General features: G+C 41.4%; 1 protein-coding gene across 4 annotated transcripts; it reads left to right on the plus strand.

The window, feature by feature from the left end:
- Nucleotides 1-1,996: 1,996 nt before the first annotated feature.
- Nucleotides 1,997-18,224, plus strand: dzip1 (DAZ interacting zinc finger protein 1). Of its 4 annotated transcripts, none has more exons than XM_082525696.1 (20): nt 1,999-2,392; nt 2,774-2,880; nt 3,434-3,581; nt 3,777-4,379; nt 6,235-6,319; nt 9,045-9,160; nt 9,991-10,149; nt 10,243-10,374; nt 10,454-10,516; nt 10,620-10,748; nt 11,012-11,060; nt 13,105-13,155; nt 13,329-13,388; nt 13,835-14,010; nt 14,107-14,308; nt 14,639-14,813; nt 16,629-16,987; nt 17,244-17,365; nt 17,487-17,646; nt 17,773-18,224. In XM_082525696.1, the coding sequence occupies exons 3-20, from the start codon at nt 3,579-3,581 to the stop codon at nt 17,856-17,858; spliced, it is 2,730 nt and encodes a 909-aa protein (XP_082381822.1). In that variant the 5' UTR covers nt 1,999-2,392; nt 2,774-2,880; nt 3,434-3,578; the 3' UTR covers nt 17,859-18,224. The 4 variants fall into 4 exon arrangements, with proteins under 4 accessions (XP_082381824.1, XP_082381822.1, XP_082381821.1 ...); XM_082525695.1 differs by having other exon boundaries at nt 2,000-2,392; nt 3,505-3,581; XM_082525698.1 differs by lacking the exon at nt 3,434-3,581 and having other exon boundaries at nt 1,997-2,392.
- Nucleotides 18,225-19,154: the final 930 nt, after the last annotated feature.

Raw genomic sequence — 19,154 nt, forward strand, 5'->3', positions numbered from 1 at the left:
AAAAGTGAGATTAGCAGGGATTTGGGTCCACGAGCAAGCATCAGCGTCTTGTCCTACAGCTGAACTCCGACACCTCATTGTGATGCTACTGGTGAGAGCTTGCTGTCTTTACCCGGGCAAAGCCAGCAAGGAGACTCTCTCCTGCTCGCCTCAGGCTATCCTGACAGTCACAGGCCCTGTCCGGAGGAATTAAAATCTCTATTTATCAGGACTCGACTGAAGCTGTCCGGGGACTGACTGGGGAAATGGCACACAGCACACAGGCAGCCTATTCCAACAGTGGGACTCAGATGGAGAGTTAAACATGCTGCGATGTGTCCGTGAAGATTGCTTCTTGACAGCACACTCATTACAACTTCATACTTTGTTTCACTCTTTAAGTAAACTGTGCCACTGCCAGCACCAACCTGAATATGAAGCATTCTTTAATCTTATGTCTAAAAGAAACATAGAAAGAATGACTGCCGTTTTTCCCTTGAACACAAACAGTGCGACCTGCATGTGCAAGGACGTGCGTGTGTGCGGGTCCGACCTGCTGAGTTGTTCTTCCTTATTAATGCTCAGACTGTGTCGCCTCTTCTAGCTGCTCTCCATCACAGCAGCAGTGGGCAACATTTACTCTGACAAAGAGGGAAGGAGGGAGGAATCTCCACAGCTGCTCCACAATAGAGTCAAAGCGCCTGCATAAGCACAGATCAGTTCTCTACTGACCTCTGCTGGCGAGACGATGCGGTAAATAGTGTGACCCCTATAATCGAAATGGACTGAAAGATGTTAGAGGTTCAGTTTATTAAAGAATAAGTTTCGATAATACTCTTTAAAATTCCATATAGCTAGAGAATTTTTTATTCGGCATCAATTTTTTATTCAGCATCTCTGCTCTCCCCCATAATACAGCAGGTAGAAACAATAAAAAGTACAGATTCTACCAAACATCACAATATTACAACCCAAATCCAAAAAGCTGGTCTGCTGTGTAAAAATCTAAATAAAAACAGGATTCAGTTATTTTGCAAACACAGTACAACACAGAAAACAGGTGTTTAAACTGAGAAAATGTAGCATTTAAAAAAGAAGAGAAAGAAGGCCATACTGAATTTGATGGAAGCAACATGTCTCAAATAAAAGTTGCGACACAGACATGTTTACCACTAAGGTCTTCCCTGAAAAACCATGTTGTTTGGATAGTAGTCTATTTCAATAATGGCTGTGTGGCAGGCAAAGTGTGGACCCAAATACAGGAGTCGTGAGACAAGACTTAAACTTAGCTTAAAAGCAGCTTTAATGCCGAAGAGTCTCCTTATACCTTATATATACCTATAACCCTATAACACAAAAACACGAGTAAAGAATGAGGCAGGAATTAACTAACCAAGGAAGGAACAGAGCTGCAGGGAACACATTTTTGAGGATGACTCAGACAATAAATACACTGCAGACAATGAGGGTAAAATAAAACAGGTGGGAAACAGTAGAAACAAATCAGGGATAACGAGTCAGAGAAGGTCAAACTGAACATAATGCAAAAGCAAAATAACATTTAGACTAACACAGAGACATTTAAACTTGGCACAGACAAAAAGGTCAACAAACATGAAGACATGATTGACTGAGGAGACGTGGCACAGAAAGACCAGACAGATGATGACTGGGAACTAACAAAACTATACATAACAAATGCTATGCAAATGAAAGGTAGGTGTGTGTGTGTGTGGGGGGGGGGGGGGGATTATCAAACCAATATCACAAATCTATAAATGTTTAGAACATAAATCCCTTAAAAACAAAGACAAATCATTAACTCACAAAACCAAAAGACTTTGAGTCAAAGACCCAGGGGCCGTGTTATATGTTGCTGTATAACCCGTCAGCTGTAAATACCTCACATGTGATGGAGAAATAACAACATTAACGCATCTACGAAGTCTAGTTAAAAAACAACGATCACGAGAAGTTCAAATCCGCTTGAACGTGTGTTTTTATTTTTGTTCCTTCGTCTTCTATGGAACTGAAAAGAAAGGACGAAATAATGTAATAAAGACGCAAACAAAAAAGGCAAAAGGAAACAACCACAAGGTGGAGTCTTTCTGCAAGCCTGGCATGCTGTAGGTTAGAGGATCGGAAAGTTTTCAAAATCTTCACATGCATCTATACATGGTGCTTTTGCGTCCCTGTAGATATGCAGGTGTCTCACAATTTCTTCTAATGTGCTCTCTTTTTGTGTTTTTAAATGTGTTTAAAGTTATTTCCTTCCGCTGAAGTGGGAAGATTCTACACCCCTATTCAGCCCCAAATTGAACAGCTGCTCCCTTCCCCCACTTCTTACTGCGAGATGCGTCAAACTCACGCCGGATAACACCGGAAATAATGTGTTTACTTCGCCAAAGTACAGGTTCGTAGTAATTCTTGGAAAGCTTTGGTATCGAAGCTGGAAATAGACTTTTCAGAGTGACAGATGTGTTTCTACTCGGATCAGTGAATTGGAGTTTCCGCAGTAAAATAAGACATGAACCTGAATTGAATATCGCTAAAAATTAAAAATGTAATTCATAAAAATAAAAGAAAATGACGGCTCAGTCAGAAAAAAAAGCTGAGGTTAAACATATAGCATATGGCTAATGTTTGGGAATATTGTACTACTGCGTTTCTGTAAAATGAAATAAAAAGGTTTAAATTTAGCTTAAACTTTTCTGCATTGGCATTTTATTTTAAAGGCAAACGAGGAAGTGTCGTATTTATTACGTCTGTCTTGACCGTTGTCTTTTCGGAGCAGGCATTTAGGAATGTGGAGACCAGCAGCTACGTCACCCTCAAATCGCCTGGGATCTCGTCGAAAATAAACTTTTTTAAAGGCCACGAATTAAAATTACAATCTTCCAGGTAAGTTATTTTTCATGTGGTAGTCCAATGTCAAATTTAAGATTAAATATTCACAGGTGTTAGTGACGTGTAATAAGGTTTAATATTGACTTAAGAAAAATGTCCGTTACCCAGACAGGCAGGAATGAAGAGATTTCAAAGAGTTGTTCTTTTTTTTTTTTAGCTAGCGGCTATTCTGGTCTCTCTTTTTTTCTAAACCGTAACTTGAAGTATTAAGAAGGACAAGCTCAAGCATGCCTGCTGTTGTTTGACTTGAGATCAAGCAGGGGAATAAAACAAAAGCCTGCCCGAACTTGAAATGACTGTTTAGAGACGTGATTCCGACAGATTAACGGTATTTGCTGTTAGCATGGAAAACGTTTTCCTGAACCTCCCTCGTGCTCCTCCGCAGGTACGTTAGTTCGCCTTTTATTCTGTTTCACACCGTTTAGATGGAGGTGAGTGAGGAGACTTTGTTGTACAGAATAAGCTGATATGTACTGCAGGTTACAGCGCACTGTGAACTGTGTGGACACGTTTTGTTGGTCGCTGTTTAGATAACGTTTCTCCCCAGGGACGCTCGCCGCTGTCTCCAAGGTAACGGGGCGGACGCCTAATCTTGCTTGTCGCTTTGTGCTGCTTTAGCAACGGGGGCGGAACCGGAGAGGAGTGACGGCTCTTTGATCTGTTTCTTCGAGTAAAGGCAAAACCAGTCGAAGATGGTAAGGGCGATTGGCTGTGTGAGGACAGCAGCAGCAACATAGGTAGAAGGAGGCTGAGCAGGAAGTGGTGGAATCTGTGCTCTGCTGTTACCTCGCTGAAGCAGATGCTTCTTGATGTATGTCTTTCTTTCTCTCTCCTAGTGATTGTATTTGATGCTAATGTGACTCCATCCCTTTCTCTCCTCTTTTTTTCAGCCATTTCACGAGGGAGTCTACTACCCGTACACCAGTGACACCCAGGGGACCCACTCGTCAGCTGGGATCCCCTCTCTTCTGAATTCTCCTCTCAGCCAGAACATTGTAAACGGCCACACAGCATCATCTGCACCAGGCATGACTCCGTCCAGCACCACCTCCGCCTTTCTCCCTTTCAAGTTCCGCCCACGCAGAGAAAGCGTGGACTGGCGGCGGATCAATGCAGTGGATGTAGACTTAGTAGTGAGCCAGCTGGATGTGGATGCCCTTCAGGAGCACATCAGCATGGTGACCTTCTGCAGCTTGGAGGGGGAGCGATGCCAGCGGTGCCAGACCCCCGTGGACCCAGCTCTGCTGAAGCTCTTGCGCCTTGCTCAGCTCACGGTGGAGTGGCTCCTCCACTGCCAGGACTTTCTCTCCCTCAATCTGCGTGCGGCGGAGGAGAGGCTGTCGGCCACCGCCAGGGAGCGTGAGCAGCTGCTGGTTCAGCAGAAGAAGCAGGAGGAGAAGGTGAAGGCGCTGACTGCAGAGCTCAAGCAGCGAAAGAAGGTTATTCGCACCCAGCAGTCGCTGCTCGCCCCACGAATCATCAGCAGCCACAAGGTACCGTTGACAGGCTAAACGCTTTCTCTTTGAGGGCTATTGGAGCTGTTTGAATTTAATATATGTGTGGCAGCAGACATCCACCCCCACCCTCTTTTTTCCTCTCCGAAGGCCCAAGTCTGTCATTGTTCCTGAAACCTATTCACATCTTTGGCTTTGTGCATTTCACAACAGGGTTTCACGGGAGAAATGGAAAGCTTTTAGCATGGCCCAAGGAAATTCGCAGCTCTGAAAGCAGTTGTTATGTCCTAACCACAGTCAAGTTCTAATAATCTTTGTTTTCATGCAGGAAAAATCAGATTTAAAGCTGCTGAGCAGATGGTGTCAATTAGTGGCAATTAGTGTATTTTTTTTTTATCTTAAAAGGAAAGCAAACCCATCTGCCATCTCATCGCATGTCTGTGAATGCTGTCCCTGTAGGTTATTTATCACACAAATAAAAAAAAGCTTCCTGTCCTCTTCAGGTGAACAACTAGCTCTGACCTGGCTAGGCTGTTCCCAAGGCAACAGATATAGTGTGTCATGAGAGCATGTGGTTGCTAGGTGTGCGCTAGAAGCTCAGCTAACAGAGCTGGTTCAATTATTGATAGCGAGGCCATGTGCATGTGTCCTTTGAGGACCTTTGCTACTTTGGTGCCATATTTCTACAACATGAACCCACACTGCTGTCTTTGAAGACTAATTTAATTTGACTCCTAATTTTTCAGAGTTACTCCTAACCAGTAATTTGAATGAGCCCCTCCAAGTCACATGACTGCATTTGAGTTTTTGCTAACATATGTTTTGACAACATATCTGTAGCAATATTTAGTCCCAGGAACAATCAGAGGCAGTGTTAAATGTAGCGTGTGTGTGAGCTGGTGTGTGGCGATGTCTGCCGCAGGGAAACATGATCATCACTCATGCTATGTGTCTGTTTGGAAACATGAGCCTAAACTCAGGATGCTTCTGTTTGGAGCATGTTTATGTTGCTGGGCTCTGTCTGAATCAAACACATGCTGCATTCATGAACACACAGACAGGTGGTTTGCTCCACTACATTTGTGAAATCTTAGGAATTAGTATCAGTTTGTAAGATCGGTTATCACAGATTCCTCAGTTGCAATTTATGCAAAATGAAACACCTCACATAAAGATGGATATTTTTAAAAATTTTAAGGGTACTGATAATATTCTTACTGATACAGTTCTTTAACTGCTACCTTATTTTGTTACTATTGTAACTTCTTTAAGGAGAAAAAAACAAAAAGTTATATAAAATAGCATTTCTTTATTTTATTGTGCAATTACTTGATAAAATAAAGCTGATTCATAAAGCTCTTCCTTAGTAAGAGAAGGTGTAAGTGATTGCTGTTCCTCTGCCAGCAAGGAGGCTGTGGAGAGGGTGTCTGTTCAATGTGCTCTCTCTCCTCCAGAGTCCTAAGTAAGTCCAGTCTCCTGCCAACATCAGCCACTTGGTGTTTTTGTCTGTCAGGCTGCACTGACAGACAAAAAAAACTTTTAGTCCACTAGTGTCTGCTTGGGTCCCATTGGACAGTCCACCTGTCTGTTTTTTGACTGAGCAGATTAGTCCGCAGATAATTGACGTTACAATACACCAACTATATATGCAGCTTGACTACAAAGCTGTCAGGTCTCCAGCTGTTGGTGCCTGTAAGCGTGTGTTATGCAGTCTTAATACACTGCAGCATAAAAGAGAGCACTGTCCACCACAGTGTGGTAAAATAATAGTAGCATTGGTGTGTTTATGATGAGATATTAAAGATTTTTTATTATAAATTTTGAGTTATTACGTAGTGATTTATTTCTGCAGCCAATTTGATTAATGCATTTTTGTGTTCTTTCTTGCTTTTAGTGCCTGCATTGTGAGAAATCGTTCCTCAATGCCTCCTTTCTGCAGAATCACATGCAGCGGAGGCACCCTGATGAGTACGAGAGCAGTAAGTGAAGTTAGGATTGATCTGAAGAACGACATGGAGGAAAAATATGAAGCATGTTGATAACATGCTTACATGCAGTTACAGTGGCTTGCAAAAGTATTCGGCCCCCTTGGACTGTTCCACATTTTGTCACATCATACATGATTCCAAACATTTTTTACAAATAAATAACTGCAAAGTGGGGTGTGCATAATTATTCACCCCCCTGAGTCAATACTTTGTAGAACCACCTTTTGCTGCAATGACAGCTGCCAGTCTTTTAGGGTATGTCTCTACCAGCTTTGCACATCTAGAGACTGAAATCTTTGCCCATTCTTCTTTGCAAAACAGCTCCAGCTCAGTCAGATTAGATGGACAGCGTTTGTAAACAGCAGTTTTCAGATCTTGGCCAGATTCTCGATTGGATTTAGATCTGGACTTTGATAAGATAAGATAAGATAAAATAACCTTTATTAGTCCCACACGTGGGAAATTTGTTTTGTAACAGCAGGAGTGGACAGTGCAAAAGTTATGAGGCAAAAATTAGAATACAATAAGAATAAATACAGTACACAACTGTACAGAATAGAATAAAATAAAATACTATATACAGTAGAATAAAATAAAATAAATATACAATAAGATAAAAATAGAATACAAATACAAATACTATATACAACTGAGTAAAAATACAACGATGACAGAAAGGATTATTGCACTTAGTATTATTGCATATGTATGGATGTGTGTGCTTGATCAGTTAAAGTCTTTATTATGGAGTCTGACAGCAGTGGGGAGGAAAGACCTGCGAAATCTCTCCGTCCCACACCGTGGGTGCCGCAGTCTCCCACTGAAGGAGCTGCTCAGTGCTGTCACAGTCTGCTGCATGGGGTGGGAGATGTTGTCCATCAGGGATGACAGCTTAGCCGCCGTTCTCCTGTCACTCACCACCTCCACTGGGTCCAGAGGGCATCCTAGAACAGAGCTAGCCCTTCGGATCACCCTGTTCAGTCTCTTCCTGTCCCCAGCAGACCACGCCATAAAAGATAGCAGAAGCCACAACAGAGTCATAGAAGGTCTTCAGGAGTGGGCCCTCCACTCCAAACGACCTGAGTCTCCGCAGCAGGTACAGCCTGCTCTGCCCTTTCCTGTAGAGGGCGTCTGAGTTATGAGTCCAGTCCAGTCTATTGTTCAGATGAACACCAAGGTACCTGTAGCTGTCCACAGCCTCAATGTCCATACCTTGGATGTTCAGTGGTTGCAGTGGAGAATGCTTGTGCCTGCGGAAGTCTACCACCAGTTCCTTGGTTTTACTGGCGTTGATCTGGAGGTAGTTCAGCTGGCACCAGTCCACAAAGTCTTGGGTCAGACCTCTGTACTCCTTGTCGTCCCCATCAGTGATGAGGCCGACTATTGCAGAGTCATCAGAGAACTTCTGCAGGAAGCACTGGGTGGAATTGTGGGAGAAGTCAGCAGTGTAGATGGTGAAGAGGAACGGAGCCAGAACCGTTCCCTGTGGGGCCCCCGTACTGCAGACGACCCTGTCCGACACACAGCCCTGAGTCCTCCTGACTGGGCCATTCTAACACATGGATATATTTTGTTTTGAACCGTTCCATTGTTGGCCTGGCTTTATGTTTAGGGTCGTTATCCTGCTGGAAGGTGAACCTCCGCCCCAGTCTCAAGTCTTTTGCAGACTCCAAGAGGTTTTCTTCCAAGACTGCCCTGTATTTGGCTCCATCCATCTTCCCATCAACTCTGACCAGCTTCCCTGTCCCTGCTGAAGAGAAGCGGAGCATGATGCTGCCACCACCATATGTGACAGTGGGGATGGTGTGTTCAGAGTGATGTGCAGTGTTAGTTTTCCGCCACACATAGCGTTTTGCATTTTGGTCTCATCTGACCAGAGCACCTTCTTCCACATGTTTGCTGTGTCCCCCACATGGCTTGTGTCAAACTGCAAACAGGACTTTTTAATGGTTTTCTGTTAACAGTGGCTTTCTTCTTGCCACTCTTCCATAAAGGCCAACTTTGTGCAGTGCACGACTAATAGTTGTCCTATGGACAGATTCCCCCACCTGAGCTGTAGATCTCTGCAGCTCGTCCAGAGTCACCATGGGCCTCTTGGCTGCATTTCTGATCAGCGCTCTCCTTGTGCCTGTGAGTTTAGGTGGACAGCCTTTTCTTGGTAGGTTTACAGTTGTGCCATACTCCTTCCATTTCTGAATGATCGCTTGAACAGTGCTCCGTGGGATGTTCAAGGCTTGGGAAATCTTTTTGTAGCCTAAGCCTGCTTTAAATTTCTCAATAACTTTATCCCTGACCTGTCTGGTGTGTTCTTTGGACTTCATGGTGTTGTTGCTCCCAATATTCTCTTAGACAACCTCTGAGGCCGTCACAGAGCAGCTGTATTTGTACTGACATTAGATTACACACAGGTGCACTCTATTTAGTCATTAGCACTCATCAGGCAATGTCTATGGGCAACTGACTGCACTCAGACCAAAGGGGGCTGAATAATTACGCACACCCCACTTTGCAGTTATTTATTTGTAAAAAATTTTTGGAATCATGTATGATTTTCGTTCCACTTCTCACGTGTGCACCACTTTGTATTGGTCTTTCAAGTGGAATTCCAATAACATTGATTCATGTTTGTGGAAGTAATGTGACAAAATGTGGGAAAGTTCAAGGGGGCCGAATACTTTTACAAGCCACTGGATGTCACTGTCACTTGTCTTTTCAGAGCTGAACTCCCACAGTGAGCAGAAATCTGAGATTAATAGTCTCAAACTGGAGATCAGCAGTCTGAAGGAACAGATTGTTCAGCAACAGCAGGTGTTAGAAGCCAAAATAGCTCAGGTAGGATCACAAAGCAACATCTGAACTTTAATCAGAAAACATTAATCAAATAAAACTGAAAGCTGTGATTTGTAAATTATCTTTGGCCTGGGTTACAATAAAATAATACAATATTTACTATTTGGAAAACTCTTAATAAAAAGAAGAAAAAGGTTCTTCTTACAGGTGTAAGATGTGCAATGTTGTTATGCCAAAAGGGTTCTCAGCTTTGTGAGATACTCATGGAAAAAAGTGTCTTGAAGCCTTTACATGATGTTTTAAGATCTCAGTGTACTTTTTAGCATCAATGGTGCCTTGGCTAAAGTGAAGGTAACACTTTTCTGGGGCACTGACACAATCTTACAGCATGATGGAGCTTGACTTCAATTCAATTCAATTTTATTTATATAGCGCCAAATCACAACAACAGTCGACTCAAGGTGCTTTAGATTGTACACTATATCCTATAATAATAGATAATAGACTTTTGGATTAGCTTGTAGCACTGTGGCCCTCCTGTGGTCCAGAAAAGCACATGACATCCTTTTTCTTCCTAATCAACAACAACAACTGAAATGATGACACTACTGATCCCAATACCCCTGTTACACTGTATTACTGCATTGCCAGAAAATAAATTCAAGTCAGAATCACTTTAGAAATAGCTCTTTTTTTAAAACGGCAATTTTCCATACTGTCTATATTCCTAGCTTATCCACTAATCTCACTTTGTAACACTGTCATCACAAAATGCTGCTATTTTATTGTAAGATATGGATCACAGTGCGAAAGCTTTTTTTTGAGAGCTTCGTGGTCACTAATGAAGCTCATGTTAACGGTTGTGATTCTAGGAAAAAGAACAACAATCGATGCACAAAGACCTGTTGAGAGAATTGGACCGTTTTAAGGCCGAGGAGATGGCGCGCATGGACAGAAAGATAGAAGACAGCAGGGACGGCATGCGCAGAGAGATGGAATTTCTTTACAACCGAAATATTCAGGCTCTCAATGTATGAAATCAGTATTTTTTTGTATACCACTGATTTGATCTTCAGGGTGTCTTAATCATTCCTATAATCTTTCTTATCTGTTTCCATTCATAGGAAGTAAATCAGAATCAGACAGCCAAGCATGAAAGGTCAGCCAGCCCTGTGCACTCACAGCCAGAGAGAGATGTGGACACGTACAAAGAGATCCAAGCCATCCAAAAGCTGGAACACCAGCTGAAGAAACAGGTCAGTCCTGAGATTGTTGCAAACCCCAAAGCGATTTTATTTTTAATGCCACTTAAATTGCTAAAAATGACTCTTATAGGATAAGAAGTGGGAATCCAGACTGCAAGAAATGAAGGTTCAACACGAGTCTGAAAAGAATCAGGTATGCTTTAATGTTCATCCTGATTAAAGCATATGCAGTATTAAACAAGCTTCTTTTGAAATGAACCAGCCGGAAAATTCATCCTCTTCCCGTTGTCTTCCAGCTGCTGAATGAGCTGAGCAAAATGCAGTCGTCTTTATCAGAGTACCAGGAGCAAAGCCAGAGGCAGCAGCAGGAGATGAGGAAGAGGCTGCAGGAAAAGGAGCAAACCATCAAGGCTCAGAGGGAGCAGGTTAGCTCACACAATCACAGTGGCACAGTAATCGCCTCACTGCACAATTATATTGTATCGAGGAAGTAAGGCGCGGGTCCGGTGCTTGTTAAGGATATCCTGTATTTGCTACATGGGCTTGTATTGACATGAGATAGTGTACATTTGGCTGGAAGCTACTTGTGCTTTTCCTGGAGTAGTTCAGTTTTTAGATTATAAACCAAGAAATCCTTGAAGATACTGGATCATGTGATCTAGTAAGTGACATTTGTTTTCTTCCCCAGATAAAGACCATTTCCTCAAATCCACCTACAAAAGTAGCTGAAGTACCAGGTATGGATTCCTTTTAATAATACCACAGTCACAGCTGTAGGTGGCATTCTCCTGTAGCTTGTGTGTGCTTGCATTAGCGATGTGCAACCACTCCACTGCCTTTCTACATCACATCTGTTTTTGCTGGAACAGCCACCTGTGTTTGAAGCATAGAATTGTCTATTCAGTAATAGATGCCTGTATTTAGAGTGGTGCTAGGGTTCTAAGCTGTGCGCGTGCGTAATCGCGCACGGCTGGCACAGTCTCTGTGCACAGTCTCTGTGCACAGAAAATCTGCATTGCGCACAAAAAACAAAACAAAAATCTGACCTGAATTGAAATTAAAATAAATACGTTAACAATTCATTCTGTTTTGCAGTGTGAGTCAGTCAGTGACTGGCTGCTCCAGCCAATAATGCGATTCACATTCGTATATACGCAGCTAATCAACGTTGTTGACAGGCTATGGCAGCGTCCTTATGTGCCGACACCGGTGTTTTAGCTAGCAAAGCGGCGTGGCTGATGTGGAGTGAAGCCACGTTAATGACAACGTGTACAACCACTGGAGATGTGAGCAGGACAGATGGAACAATTGATGGAAAAAGTGTGGACTTTATACCAGTTTTTAAATTGTGTTGATAGGCCATGTAAAACCAGAGTTATGATAAAAATATCTGCAATGTTTGGGTTTTTTTCCTGAATACTATCGTTGTTTATATTTACTGCGGGAAGAAACGGTAAAAACTGTGTTTTATAAGGAAAGCGCTCTCCGCCTGTGAGCAAAAGCAAAACCAAAAAAAACCCCCCACCCTTTCCTATTGGTGGAAAAATGTACCATGTCAACCAATCAAAAAATGATATGGCAACATGGCATTTAGTTGTTTAGGAAGGGGGAAGTTTTAGGAGTGACGGCGGTGTTTTGAGATGTGACAAAATGTGGGAAAGTTCAAGGGGACCAAATACTTTTGTAAGCCACTGTATACTGTAATTTGCAGACAAACAGTTACAGGACTCTCTCCCAGACCATAGACTCATAATACAAGTCAGAGCTTTATAAAAATAAAAAAAAGAAAGAAAGTTGTGTTTTCAAAATTGGAGTTCAAGTTATTTTTACTTCCAATAGTGTTAACATACTACACAGGTCATGAACAAGATTTTTTTAAATTTTCATTGTAAGTGGGCTAAAGCAGTTAATTAAAAGTAGTCTAACATAAATGTAAATGCTGTAATTTGATTATTTTAATAAACCATGTAACTTGGATGGATTCGATGCTGGCGTGACCACAGTGCACACGTCTGTTGTTGCTCACAGTGGTCCAAGGGACCGCTCAGGGAGCTTGTGTGTTTTCTCAGACACATGAAAAATTAGGGAACATTGGTGCTAGGCCTTTATATAGGTTTACAGTAAGTCACCTTTTGGTCAGCAGTATGTAGATTATAAATCATTTTACTGGCATCACAAAAAAAATAAGTAAATAAACCAGCAATAAATTAAACTACACGTCCAAAATAATAAATAATCAACACTTATGCTGTGTTAGAAAAAACAGACAAAGGGCTATAAGGAGTCATTGTGTCCTAATATGCCAACTGTGCTGCTCTTACAGAAATGATGACACTTTTCTGTGGTTTGTTTGCATTCATTTTCTGTCAGACAATTTCAATTTGGATTTATTCTTCCAGACATTGTGGCACAAGTTAATCTGTCTGTGGTAAAAACGCATCAGCCTTGAGTAACACTCAATCATCACTTCATCTTGTCAGTTGTACAGAGGACCTGTCCAGCACAGAACCACCATGAGCAGAAATGAAGCGGTCTTTAAAATCAAACTTTCATATATATTACTCTGAAACACCAAAAGCTAAAGTAGTTATTTATGCATCTCATCTGCATGATGGTATCTGGAAAAGTTTGTATCACATATGAAATTACATTGATATAGTGGAAGCAGTGGTATAACTCTGAGCATATAGTCTATATATAGTTTATACTGTAATGCTATAACAAGGAAATAACATTTCTGATCTTAATGCCACACTTTTCATCTTTGTTTCTGTTTTTCAGTCACTGTCAGTCCTCCGGCTTTGGAACCTAAACAAAGAAGAATTGTAGTCGGTAAGTTAATAGAAGCGTGCCACCAGAAGCAACATTTGTCACTCCCAGTGAGGCTGTGCATGTGCTTTTGTGCACAAAAGATTTAGCGTTTTGTGTTGTTTTTCTACTGCTCATACTCAGTATTCATTTTATCTGACCTTCTGACTTACCTGGACCTCATGCTGTCCAATTAGAGGAGCCAGTCTCTGTTCTTAAGCTGGATCCTATTCAGGAGGTGTCAGAAGAGGAGAAAGGTAAAATACACTAAAGACATTAAAACCAGCAGATCCAGCTGATTGCATGCTGCTGCTGCATGGATAAATCAGTCTCCTCTGAGTGACCGTTTTCAATGAGTGCATTTGGACTGAGATCATCTTATTCTGTACTGACACAAAGGACGTTAAGATGACCTTAGTACACTAAAGCATTTTGGAAAGCCAACTCTTGGCCTGTGTATATTCTGTGATGCTGTCATCATCATGTCCATTCATCATCTTGTTGCCTTGTTGTTGACAAATAAACTTAGAGACATTCTCCTCCTCTGCAGTCACATCTACCCAACTCCACCTGTGGTTTGGAGCTTCCTGTGAAAACTGCCAAATGCATGCTCATTGTATTCTTTTATTTCCCGTTTGCTGTCTGTAATTGGACCATGAATGTCCTGAACAGCTCGACTGACTGACTGAGATGTCCTTTACAGACTCGAGCAGCCAGTCAGACAGAAAGGTGGTGGAGAAGACGCCTGAGCCGGCTCCAGAGAAGAAGCCAAGGGTGAACACAAGCGTTTTGAAAAGGAACTCCAACATAAAGAGAGAGATACAAGCAGAGCTTGAACAGGCTCTGATCAAGAAGCTGGAGAACTTGGGGGTCAAGCCTGTATGTTGCATATTCCTAATGAGCAATACAAGGAAGAATATGTACCCTTATGCTAATCTGTAATGCTAATGTCATTCCCTCTACCTCTTTTAAAAGGATCAGAGCGGTCTAAAGAACAAGGAGCTCACTGCGATTCTGTCCAAGCTGGATTCAAAGCGGGAGAGTGTTGCAAAGTCGATGTCTGGCTACTGGAACCACCGGGAAGAGATAAAGAGCATTGTGGAGCAGAAGCTGGGTGCTCAAAGCACCAGCAATCCTGCTGCATACTCTCAGCCTAGATCCAGACACCCTGTTCAAGGTGCTTTCCAGTTCTTAATCATCCAAAAGCCTCTTAGTGCATGAGATCATCTTCTTAACCAACAAGAAATAATACACTGTGCTTTTGTCAATTATATTGCTGTTTGAGCTACTGTTAGATTTGCTGCTCCTTTTACAATCAGAATTTTTCATCGCATGTGGGTAAAGTTGAATTTTATTTTATTTGACAATGACTGCATGTGCTTTCCATAAGGTAGGTGTAATCTGTTATAGCTTGTTTGCTGCCACATAAGCTGATTTAAGTTCTGACACACTGTCAGTGACTGAGCTGCTAATTGTGTTTACTTGACTCGTTTTTCTCTTCATTCAGTGTTGCAGATCCGCCCTCGCTCCAGCAGCCTGCCCTCCAGAGCCAGCCAGGGGGCGTCTGCTTCTGCAATCAGACAGCCTAAGACCCCTCAGCCAGCACCAAGGACCAAGGCCACCGCCCAATTCAAGACCTCTACACCCAACTCCAAGACAGCCTTAAAGAGCTTTGCTACCAAGTATGACAACAAGTTAATTTATCAGTCTTTGTAAAAGAATAGTTTGTCCATAAATGTCCACTCAGTATTTACATGGTTTAATCATAGCTGTGATAAATGTTCTAAAGTCATCTTTGATGAGCCATTGAAAAAAAAACTCACACAGTTTTGAACCATTTAAATATAGCACGCTGTTACTTATATCACCGGTCTGTTCATCATCAGTTCAGTGGAGCACAGTTAAGGTTCAAAACTTTTGCCATTTACTGAAAAAAATCAAAGTGATGTATATTTAAGTATGTCTCAGTGCTTGGTTGTGAACATGGTTATAGGCATAAATGAACCCGTGCTAAAGCAAGGCTGCAGGGAATTTTATATTTTTAATATTTGTTTAGAATACGACTATATGTAGTGAGCTTTGCTGAGTTCTGCTTCTCTTTTCTGTTTGCATTCGCACCTCCAGTAGGAATGTTAACGTGATAAAATAGCAGATGGTTACCATAGCAGCAAGACATCCGCAACAAAAAGGTAGAGGTCGCCATAATCAGAGTTGTGTGTTTGTGTGTGTCATGGTTTTCATGGTAACAGTGTGCTGTTAAGCCCCAGTGCCTGCAGCCAGCTAATGGGTAGGTTGGACTTTAGTATAGAGTGCTATCCGTTCGCTGTAAGGCTAGTATGCTATGCTAGCACACATGAAGCAGCTGGGCTGGGTCAGTACAGGCTGTGACACACAGGTGCTGAGGTCTTTTGTAACCTTACTTCAGTATTTTCTGTCTCCTTTTCTTCTCTGTGTAGAATCATAATAATAGTTTAGTATCACGACCAACACTTTGGAAAATACAAATGTTCTATTTCAGTTCCATTTGGTTGTTTCTGGAAATTCCCATTTTTTTCTTTTTTTTTCTTTCTTGATTTTTTTTGTAATAACATTTTTGAAACGATTGGGCACAAAACAGGTGTTGTACTGTCAGGATGTGGCAGGTAAACCTGTATCAGACTCAGTGCTGGATACACATGCAAACAATGAAAGTGTGTAGGATGTTCACTTTATTCAGATGGGGTGGGGCTTGTATATCACAGCTGATGTGGTCTGATCATCCAACACCCCCAGCAAGGAACACATCTCTGACCGGGGTATTTTTTGTAAGGAAAGTGCTTCCAAGTGCAGTGTGACACATCAACAATTTTGTAATCATTTTCCAGGAAATTGCAAAGTCTGAAATACCGTTAAGAACATTGTCAGCCTCCTGCTGACTTGTCATAGACTGCTTAAGTTGTATCATTTTGAACATCAACTAGGAACTACGGCTTTTTTCAGGGGTCTCAAACTTGCGGCCCATATTTTGACATGAATAAATATGAAGCAGTCTGGCCCTTGAAGTAGACTTTTATTTTGTTAAATACGAACAAAATGGTAGCTGAAGTGCTGCCACGTGTCCGGCCAGAAAGAGAGGAGTAGTGTGTTTATTTGGCAGTTCCGTGAAAGGCTTCAGTTAGTTGCGAGTGAGAGAAATAAATTGCGATCACGTTTGCAGTTTTGACCTGTTATACAATGCTTGAAACAAAACACTGTGTTTTCTTGTTTGATGTCCGGGGGTGGGGGGGTGTCCTACTTGAACACTAAAGTGGCCCTCCAATGAAGTGACAGTGCCAGCATTGGCCCACAGCTCATTTAAGTTTAAGACCCCTGGCTTTATTATCAATGAAGTTCTTACACTTAAAAAGTTAACACTTTGACTTCTCGGTTATTTGAAACAGAAACTAAATGCAACATTGTTCTGATCACTGTCAACTTAGTTGTGTGCAGCAAAAACTGTTATTTGTGTCATTCTTAAGGACTCCTCCCTTCAGTTCAGAGGAGGAATCTGAGGATGATGTCACAGAAGAGGATGAGGAACAGCCCCTAAAACACCAGCAGGGGAAATCACCACAACCCAGATTTAACCAAGCAACCCAAATCCAAACTAGAGCTGACAAAGCCAGTCCTGTCCAGGACAGGCAGGCTATTTTCAGGCAGTCGCCTATCTCCAACATTCAGTACTCCAAAGTGGGTGGTGTAACCAAGACTGCGGTCACAAAACTAAAGAGCGATGAAGAGGAAGATGATTGGTCAGAAGTCAGCGAGCAGCAGGAGACTGACCTCCAGAATTACAAAGACCAGAACGGCAATGTGGAGAAGAAAAACTACGGGAAAGGTTAGTTAGGTTTGATGTTTTGAAGGATCTGTGTAAAATGACATTATACAGCATACATGTTCACCCTTAGTGCTGTGGTTATAGCCATTCCTCAACTCCCTGTGAATGGTACTATCTGGATTTTGATCAGTGGTTGTTGATCAAAGACCATTCACAGGATGTGGTTTATGCTATCATAGTTTGCTTGTTATGTAAGATTCCAAGGAATTGTTACAATGCCTTAAAGTGTAAATTGTGTGTTATGTCTTTTTTACAGAAAACAAAATCAGTGACCTGGCGAGAAAAATGGAGAAGCAGTTTGCTGAGAGAGCAGTCAAGAAACCACCAGGTGGCGTTAGCGTCTTACCAGAGAGGGCGGATGAGGTTCAGGAACTCAGTGTAAGATGATGTGATCTCAGTGGATTGCTTTGATTTGATACTGCATAAATAAAAATGTAAGCTGTCATCGCAAAATTAAAAATGATCCATAATGCTGAAACACTAATATACTTGCTGGCAGTACACAGATCTAGAGGAGAGCAGCGAGTGGATGGTCTCCTCCTTAGAGGACCGACGGGATATGTCAAAACCAGCCCAGGATTCAGGACCAATGAGGAAAAGCCTGGAATCACGAAGCACTAGTGTCTGGGGAACCCCCACAGAGAAGGGTCTTAAATCAGGTCAGTGCCACTTTAATGCAGATGAATGTTTTACTGCCTCTCGTGGTCTTCATAGGAGGACATGTTGACATTTGGAGTATGAAGCTTCTGTCTCATGCTGTCTGTGTGTTGTCGTGTGGCTCTCAGGTCTAACTGAAGCTGGAACAGGAAGCACGCTAAAGAGCAGCCTGTGCTCCCTGAGTGACATCAGTGACTCTGAGGACATCAGCTGATCACACAAAGAAACCTCAGCCACCTCCTCTGGCAACTACAATCAATCATAAAAAGCCATATTATAAAAGCTGTAAATAGAGGAAAGCAATATTTCACAAAGGTAGCTAGGATTCAGAGGTTGGCATAGAAAAGGTGGCCATCTAATCAATACCATAGACCTCGAAACTCTCTTCTTGCCTTAGTCTTTTTTACTGTTTATCTTTTAATAGATTGTCTTCTGTTTTTCTTATTTCATTTTTTACTCATATACAATCCAAACTTTAAATGAGATACTGATTTTGGTACTGTATGTAGAGTGGGTACGATTTTGTATATCCCATTTTATAATGTATGTGACTTTGTAAATAAAATATTTATACAAGCAATCATAGATTTTTCTTATGAAATGATTTCAAGCAAGTAGTTTTTTGCCCAAGTTTTGCTTTAATGGAAGTATTCTTAATGTCAATAAACACAATGAAATATGTCCAATGAAGGAAATAAAACAATGAGCTGTACAATAGGAAGTCTTAACATGTCACAGGAAACAATCTTTTGAGATGCCTATTCTGTGGATTTTGAACATAAAACTTCATGTGACAACATTTCAGCATTAATTCAACTGCTAAATATACAGAATATGCAAAATATGAGATATCTGCAAACCAGTTTCAATGCAGTCTTGTCTAAAACAGCCTAATAATTAACTGACATCATTATGTTACAGTCTATATTTTTAATTCAATAAGATAAAAACTAGAATATACTTTAAATGCTTGAAATCGTTAAAAATGGCAGGATTTGTGGAAAATTTTGGGTCAATTTTTGCTGTAATTTTGGGGGTAAACAATATTATTTAGCTATAATAATATTATTTCATTTATTTTATATAGCACCAGTTCACAGTCTTCAAGGCAAGCTATCTGAGCCTGGCGTCAGATGAAAGTTAAAGTAGACCCAATATGCCTTTCCTTATATTCAGGCAAAGATTTACTTACAAGAAATGTGAAAATTAGAGAGAGAACATGCAAAACTGCATTAAAAGACTCCAAGAATTAAACACGTAAGGAGCATAAAACAAACTCAGTAGATTCCCTTGAAACTGATCTTATGAGATAAACTGAGTTCTTGTCATACACACTGAAAGTTTACGTTTCAGCTTTTTGTAATGATCTTGTTCTTTTTTTCAACAACATTTTGAGGTTATCTGCTGATCTGTAGGATTGCAACATCTACCAAGTATACAGAAAACATTGTCTTTTTATTCGTTTATTTAATCTTGAGCACCATCTTCTGGCATCTCAGCAGAAGTACAG

This window comes from Aulonocara stuartgranti (genome assembly GCF_965226115.1).
Source record: "Aulonocara stuartgranti genome assembly, chromosome: 23".
NCBI lineage: Eukaryota > Metazoa > Chordata > Actinopteri > Cichliformes > Cichlidae > Aulonocara > Aulonocara stuartgranti.

Coding starts and splice junctions, on each gene's coding strand:
- dzip1 (XM_082525696.1), top strand. Junction 10,150..10,242: donor GAAATATTCAGGCTCTCAAT/GTATGAAATCAG, acceptor TTCCATTCATAG/GAAGTAAATCAGAATCAGAC. Junction 17,366..17,486: donor ATGAGGTTCAGGAACTCAGT/GTAAGATGATGT, acceptor ACTTGCTGGCAG/TACACAGATCTAGAGGAGAG.